Here is a 7,978-nt window from a genome sequence, read left to right on the forward strand (position 1 = left end):
CCGTAATGGAATACAAAATACAGATCCTAAAGGAAATACCTTATGTGTACTGCAGGAAATCTTAAAACTAGGTAGGTCTCTATTTTTGTAAAGCAGAAGAGTGCTGACTTGAACTGCAATTTCTAACTTGGTTTGATGTGTGTATCCTACAGCTGTCTTATGCTATTGGTCTGAGCCATCCTCTAGCCATTTCCGTGTTCCACTATGGCACTTCAGATAGATCAGAAGAAGAGTTGCTTGAAATTGTACAGAAAAACTTTGATCTACGCCTTGGAGTCATTATAAGGTTTGTCTCCCAATGGAGAACTTACACACATTGATAGTTCACTCTAGTACAATAGACAGTTGAACAATTTAAATTCAAGTGTTTGGCTCCTGTACTCCTGATTCTGAAACAATTTATAATCATTAAAATACCCATTAGCGCCATCTTTGTGTCCTCCCCTCTACACAAACTGCTCCACTCGGAGGCCTAAAACCAGTCCTCAAGTGGGGTCCTCCCTGTAGAATGGTTTAAAACATCCTGCCCATAAAACTTGTCTATACTACATATTTTTACCAAGCTTGTAAGAAGGTGATAATGCTGTTTAGTTCTGGTACAATTTGTGGCCACACATCTTAGCTTACACATGATTATAACTAGGGGGTCTACTTAAATCGTGGGGAAATGAAACATTTTTCATGGGTTGGTCACATCTTAACTAGCAGATTTTGCAGATGTGTTCATACTGTGCAGCCCTTATTTCTGTGCTGTTGCTGGCAGCAGTGCTACCTTCAGAGCTGGGTGCCTGGCCAGCAGCCCCCGCTCCCTGGCCACTCAGCTCAGAAGGCAGCGTAGAAGTAAGGGTGGCAATACCACGATCCCCCTACAGTAGGCTTATTACCACCTTTTGGGTCGGGACCCCCAGTTTGAGAAATACTGTGTACTTTTGTATACTTTTATGCGTATAGGGTAAAAGTACACAAAAGACCAGCTTTCAAGGACCAGATTTCATGGTCCTTGACATGTTTTTCACAGCTGCAAATTTGGTAGGGCCCTAATTATGACCATGGCAGTGCACTGCATTTCACTGTGGCTCATGACCAGGGTAATGTAGTATGCATGTCAAAGTGTAATTAAATGTCAGTACAGTTCCTCTGTGTCATAGACAAGATTGCCTAACAGCATCTGCCACTGGGTTACCTAGTGTTCCTACCTCCCTAGTTCATCTGAAGACTCCCACTTCTACAGAGGACTGCTCTATAACGAGGCCTTCCTGCACTCTCTTCCTTTGTGGCAGCTGTTCCACAGGGTGTTGCTACCTATGGTCCAGCTTCTGATATACTTACTTCACAAATAATCCCACTGAATCAGTGAGATTGTCTGTGGAATAAATAACCCTCACTCAAGTTGAATACATCTGAATCTGGCCCTTTTCAGAAATTGGCAGTCTAGTACTTGCTGTTGCTAGCCATCAGGAGCTGTAGCAAGCATGTCACCATTCACTTCTGGAGAGGTGGATTTTTGGGCCAGCTACTGCAAATATTTGCTCCATTTCAGGAAAGTGTTTGGTTTGATAATGAAGTGAAAACCCAACTAGTGATCTGGAACAAAGAGCCAACCTTAAAAATAGTGCTGCAATCTTATAAAGCTCATTTGAAGTTGACTAAACTTGGTTTAAAAGGCAGCCAGCTAGTCCCATGTTTTAGGAGTCTACTTAAATTGCAGAGAAAACACACATTTTTTTCATGGGTTGGTCATGACATAAATAGCAAATTTCACGGATGACATGGCTATTTATGCCGTGACCAACCCACAAAAAATGTGTGCTTTCTCTGCAGTGTTTCTCAAAGTGGGGGCTCTGACCCAAAAGGGAGTCGCAAGCCTGTTGTAGGGGGGTTGTGATATTGCCACTCTTACATCTGTGCTGCTGCTCTCAGCAGTGCTGCCTTCAGAGCTGGGTGGCAGCTGCTGGCCAGGCTCCCAGCTCTTAAGGCAGTGTTGTCGCCAGCAGCAGCACAGAAGTAAGGATGGCATGGTACGCCATCGCCACCCTTACTTCTGTGCTGCTCCTGCAGCTCTCGATGGTGCTGCCTTCAGAGCTAGGCACCCCACCAGCTGCTGCTCTCTGGTCTGCCTTCAGATCTGGGTGGCCGGAAACCAAATTTCCCAGGGGAAACCAGATTTCACGGTCTGCGATGTGATTTTCACGGCTGCAAATTTGGTAGACCCTTACCCATGTTTATTAGATGCTCTCATAATAACCACAACATTGGGTAAAAGAATTAGGGACTTGGCTTAAAGCCCTGAGCCAAAATCCAGTTGTGGCTGAAACTAATAAAACCATTGACGATGTCACCTAATCAACAGCCGTATTGAGGGGGAAAACCGTGTGCAGCCATCAAAGCTGTTCTATTCCATTTTTTACACTGCTTCCACCATGGTGTGGCTGGTGACACTAGCCCAGTGCAGTCCTTGCACTCAGGGGAGCATAAAGACTGCGCTTGTGCTTGGCCCCTCGCCTCTGGGGGGGGGTCAGAAAGGGAGGGGGTGCACAGAGGGGTGGGGTGCAGTCTGACCCTAATACTTACCTTTGGGCACTGATTCATCGGACTCTTTACGTGAATCATGGGCGCTGTCTCCCTGGATGCTCCAGCTGGGGGAAGGGCTGAAATGGGGACGGGGCCTGGGGGAGTGAGAGGGGAAGAGGTGGCGTGGGGGTGGGGCCTGGGGCTGAGCTGGGGTTGAGCATCAGAAGCCAGCGCCTGTGATGTGAATTGTTACGGGGAATTGCCTCTCTGCTCCTAGTTGTCAGTTTTGAACTCCTTATCTGTGTAAAGTGCTAATATAAACTTAAGAATCCCTTTCAGAATTTTGAAAACATTGCTTTAATTGCACACGTACGTCTTCAATCCAGCATCCGTAATGTGGTTCTAGTCTGATGGGGACTATAAATAGTATTGTGGAGTTTCAGATATATTGTGTCTGAGGAAAACCTGGATGCATTACAGAAGTAGAAAGGCTATGTTCACACTACAGCTTAGGTCGGTATAAGTTATGTCAGTCAAGGGTGCGAATAAGCCACCCCTCTGAGTGTGGACAGCGCTATGGCCATGGGAGAGATTCTCCTGCCAACATAGCTACTACTGCTCATGGGGGCTGGAGTAATTAAGTCAACGGGAGAGTTCTCCAGTGATGCAGCTGCGCAGCTGTAAGCTCTGCAGTGTAACCATCACTTAAGTTATTTATGTACCTGTAGTGGGGTGGCTACCCCGCTCCTAAAACAGAAGGGGTTGAAAGCAGCCCTGGAGATGGCTGTGGCTGGGGACGGCCGATTGGGGAAGCAGCCGCAGCCAGGGCCGGCTCCAGGCACCAACTGAGCAAGCTGGTGCTTGGGGCGGCAGATTCTAGGGGGCGGCTTCCGCCCAATCCTAGGGCAGCACGGCCGCTTTTTGTTTTTGTTTGTTTGCTGCTCTGGCCGCCCTGTAGGGGGCGGAGGAGGGGAGCGCCCTGCAGCAAACTCCGCAGGGCAGCCCGCGTCCTTCCCTCCCCGCCGACCGGAGCAGCGCGGAGCCCACCCGGCAGGTGGCGCGGCGATCGGGGCCGCGGGGTGAGCTCCCCGCTGAAGCGCTGGCCGCCCCCTTCTCTCTCCCCCCGTCCCTCCCCCTCCCCACCCACTAGACCGGGCGCGCACTCTGCAGCACAGGGAGTCCCCTGGCTCCGGCCGCCCTGTGGGGGTTTTTGGGGTTTTTTCCCCCTGCTTTGCCGCTCCAGCCATGCCGTGTTTTTTTGTTTTTTGTCTCCCCCTCCCTGCCCGCTTTATCGCTCCGGCTGTGCTGCAGGTTTCCTCCCCCCCCCCCCGCTTTGCCATTCCAGCCGTGCCGGTTTTTTGTTCCCCCCACCCTGCTTTGCCGCTTTAGCTGTACCATGTTTTCTTTTTTTTTTCCACCTGCTTTGCCGCTCCAGCCGCACCATTTTTTTGTTTTTGTCCCCCCCCCCCCGCCCCCTGCTTTTCTTCTCCGGTCGCACCATGTTGTTTTTTTTATGGTTGTTGTTTTCTCCCCAGTTTTGCAGCTCCAGCCATGCCGTTTTTTTGTTCCCCCCACCCCGCTTTGCCGCGCTGTGTGGGGTTTTTTTTGTTTGGTTTTTGTTCCCCTGCTTTGCTGCTCCGGCGTCCCCTCCCCCCTCCCTTTTTCTTTTTGCTTGGGGCGGCAAAAGAGCCAGAGCCGGCCCTGGCCGCAGCTGGGCCACGCCCCAATCAGGCCCCAGCTGGCCTGTATAAAAGGCTGGCAGAAGCCCAAGAGAAGTTTCTCTCCTGGCGGGGAGAGAGCAGGGCCTGGCTGCCTGCAGAAAGGGGACTGGGAGTGAGGCAGGGCTGGGGAAAGGCCAGAGGAGCAGGGGAGCTCCAGGTTGGCAGCTCCCCAGGCTGCAGGGCCTGGTCCAAGGCCCACAGAGGTACTGGGAGGCAGCAGGTCCGAACCCCCTTGCCAATGATGAGTGGCTTTTACACTGCAGTCTGCCCCAGTGCATGGGGGCTAGATGGTGACTGGCAGTAGCCCAGACTGAGGCAAGGTGGGGATAGAGGGGAGGCCCATAGAGACTGGGGGGGTATTGCCAGGGGCAGAACCCCAGTGAAAAGGGGCAGCAGGGTCCAGGAGGGACATGATCATTGTGAAAAATTGGCATTTAGTGTTTAGACTTGCTAGTGTGGAAGTACTGTCCTTCAAAGGTCCTTTCCTGGATGTCCTACACGAGGATTTGATCTGTCTTTGACTGTGTTATGGCTACATTTGAATATACCCTATGTTACATTTAAAATGAATAAAGCATCCTTCCACAGACTTGCACAGGCATAGGAGAAAAACATTTCAAGTCCATAGGCACATTTTGTGAACACTGTGGCTGAGCTAGGTGATCCAAGTCATAATCACCTGGTAGATGATACATTCTTAGTTGACATCAGGTATTTATGTATGTTTCTGCTACTAGCTGCATACTAATATTACCTCTGATGTTAGACTTTCAGGCATTCCACTGTTAGTTTTCAAGTGCTAATACTGGACCCTGAATCCATTCTGTGGCTGCTGTTCCCTTTGTAAATCTGGATGATTTCATGGAGGAGAGATTATAGTTTGCACTGGCAGTGCAAAATTCCCCTTGTTTGTATGAAAGAGGCATCAGAATATCTTGATGCACTAATATACTTGTATCCTGTGCTGTGGTAGACTTAAAAAAATACTTCTGTTTCTTTTTATGCAGGGAACTGGATTTGAAGAGACCAATATATCAACAGACTGCATGTTATGGGCACTTTGGAAGAGAAGAATTTACATGGGAAATACCAAAGAAGCTTGTGTATTAAGCTTTTCCAAACCTGTCTCTTATAATGGAGAATCTTTTTAATTAATAGGTATGACCTCTAAACTGTCAGAGGGGAAAAGGATCTTTTTAAAATCTAATAAATGACATTCTTATAACTGAACTAGATACTGACAATTATAAGCAATGTAACTTTTATGCTGGCTTTACATTTTAAATACACATGTGAAACCTAGTGTCTCCATTTATTTCTTCAGAAAGGACTCAAGTGACTTACAACCTTTAGTCTCTGTTGTAGTGATCCAAGTGAGTTAGTGAAAATACTCACCTATTATGGGATATTACATATTATATCCTGTATATGCCTTAGCTGTGAGATAACATTTATTTAACGTGAGTCAAAGCTTTATGTGCATACTTTTGTGACAGTTGGTGTGTGTTTCAGTGTAAACACCCAGGGCTTGCTTACACAGCTATTTAAGTGCTATGCTCTAGCTGGCCCTGTGGACCCAGCTTCCACATACAATAAGTTCTGTAGTGCAGTTTGATGTTCTCCCACTGTAACTTGATAGTTTGTGGTAGCTGGGTCCACAGGGCCAGTTAGTGCATGATAGGCTAGTGCACTGTCCATTCACACCCCAGCTTGCTGCACACTAAATGTAGACAAGTACCCCAGTCTTCATTGCCCTGAAACTTTCCGTGCTTGGTCTATCTACACACAACCAAAATTAAAATGTAAAGTCTGAACTGAATGAGTTTCATCTATCCGAGTTTTGAAATATAAACATTTTCCTGTTGTAGAAATGATTTGTAAACTCAAGTGACTGAAAACGTAAATCAAAATTAACATGAGATGCACAATTGTTTAATTTTTCAAGGACTACTATAGGATTACAAGGCTAGTACATGTGAAAGAGCTCTTTCAGATGAGCAAATTATCTCCCTGTTCTAAACTAATGTAGAATATTGTCCATGTGTAGTTTTGTAGCCGTTTTGATTAATGAAGGGGAATTTAGCAATAGGACAACCCAAAAGAGGGGGGCAGGGCCTCTCTCCTTTAGTGCTGAGCTCACCTCAAATGCAAGTAATTGGATTATGATACCAATTTCAATTGAGGTAGAAGAGAGCTCCTCCCTGCATGTAATGACTGGTCTATTGCTCTCAAATGCAAAAATAAAACTGCTGTGCAGGTCCACTTAATGTATGCCTTGACCAGGGGCGGCTCCAGGCCCCAGCACGCCAAGTGCGTGCTTGGGGCAGCATGCCGCGGGGGGCGCTCTGCTGGTCGTCGAGAGGGCGGCAGGCGGCTCTGGCGGACCTCCCGCAAGGTCCGCTGGTCCCGCGGGTTCGGTGGAGCATGCGCAGGCACGCCTGCGGGAGGTCCACCGGAGTCGCGGGACTGGCGACCGGCAGACCGCCCCCCGTGGTGTGCCGCCATGCTTGGGGCGGCGAAATGGCTAGAGCCGCCCCTGGCCTTGACGTGGGCAACTCCTCGAGCCATGTTAGTCTGCTTGAGTTTGAATAGCTATTCTTGCCTGAGTAAGTTTCTACTTACAAATGCAGGCAGGCCTGATCCATCAAAACAATGTTATAGGTCACTCTTGTTATGCAGGGAGCAGGGCCGGCTCCAGACCCCAGCGCGACAAGCACGCGCGTGGGGCGGCAGTTGTCGTCAGGGGCGGCAGATTGGGCCGGCGGACCTGCCGCAGTCATGCCTGCGGGAGGTCCACCGGAGCTCCGGGACGACCGGACCTGCCGCAGGCATGACTGCGGACGGTTCGCTGGTCGCGTGGCTCGGCTGGACCTCCCGCAGGCATGACTGCGGCAGCTCAACCGGAGCCACCGGACCAGCCAACCGTCCGCAGCTGCGGGAGGTCCAGCCGAGCCACGCGACTAGCGGACCCTCACCAGTCGAGCCAGCGGGAGGTCCGCTGCTCCCAGGGCTCCGGGGCGTCTCCCGCGCATGACTGCTTGGGGCGGCCGAATATGTAGAGCCGGCCCTGGCAGGGAGGACCCTGTTCTTCCCTTGAATAAGCAGAAGCAATCCTGGTGATTGTAATGGAAATCTTGACTATGCCCACAAGGGCAAGGCAGAGCCCTGTGTCTTTATCCAAAATGAATCTAGTTTGATCTAGATACACCCACTCCAGGAGCAGAACATGTTCTAGTTTAACCATCCCTTTTAATATGCTCATGTCAAAATATTGTTTGGAGATACATAAACAGAGCGGTTGATAATGGTGCTGGAATCGTTCAAAATACACCTCTACCTTGATATAACGTGACCTGCTATAACACGAACTCGGATATAAAGCAGCGCTCCGGGGTGGGGGGGCTGCGCACTCTGGTGGATCAAAGCAAGTTCGATATAAGGTGGTTTCACCTATAACGCGGTAAGATTTTTTGGCTCCCGAGGACAGCGTTCTATCGGGGTAGATGTGTAACTTTCTCAACACCATTAGCAATATTGGGGTTAAAGTGTTAGGATACTGAATGTCAAGAGTTGACCTAGGCCCACCAGAACTGGATGTTCCTGGGGCAGGAATCAGTACAAGTACTAGACTCTACGTAAAAGGTGTTTAAGTAGACAGGCATGATGCCTCTTTTCTCTCACCCCATTTTGGGATCTTGAACCAATCAGCAACTTGGTGGAAAGAGAGTAGTGAAGATCCATATCTT

At 49.2% G+C, this 7,978-nt stretch overlaps 1 protein-coding gene across 1 annotated transcript in view; it reads left to right on the forward strand.

The window, feature by feature from the left end:
* LOC123372980 (S-adenosylmethionine synthase-like) overlaps nucleotides 1–5,754 on the forward strand; it is a 34,827-nt gene extending 29,073 nt beyond the window's left edge. Inside the window, exons 8-9 of the mRNA XM_045021692.1 lie at nucleotides 153–286; nucleotides 5,240–5,754. Of these exons, the coding sequence (XP_044877627.1) occupies nucleotides 153–286; nucleotides 5,240–5,342 (237 nt within the window). The 3' untranslated portion in view covers nucleotides 5,343–5,754. The remainder of the gene's footprint in view (nucleotides 1–152; nucleotides 287–5,239) is intronic.
* Nucleotides 5,755–7,978: the final 2,224 nt, after the last annotated feature.

This window comes from Mauremys mutica, chromosome 6, assembly GCF_020497125.1.
Source record: "Mauremys mutica isolate MM-2020 ecotype Southern chromosome 6, ASM2049712v1, whole genome shotgun sequence".
NCBI classification, from domain to species: domain Eukaryota; kingdom Metazoa; phylum Chordata; order Testudines; family Geoemydidae; genus Mauremys; species Mauremys mutica.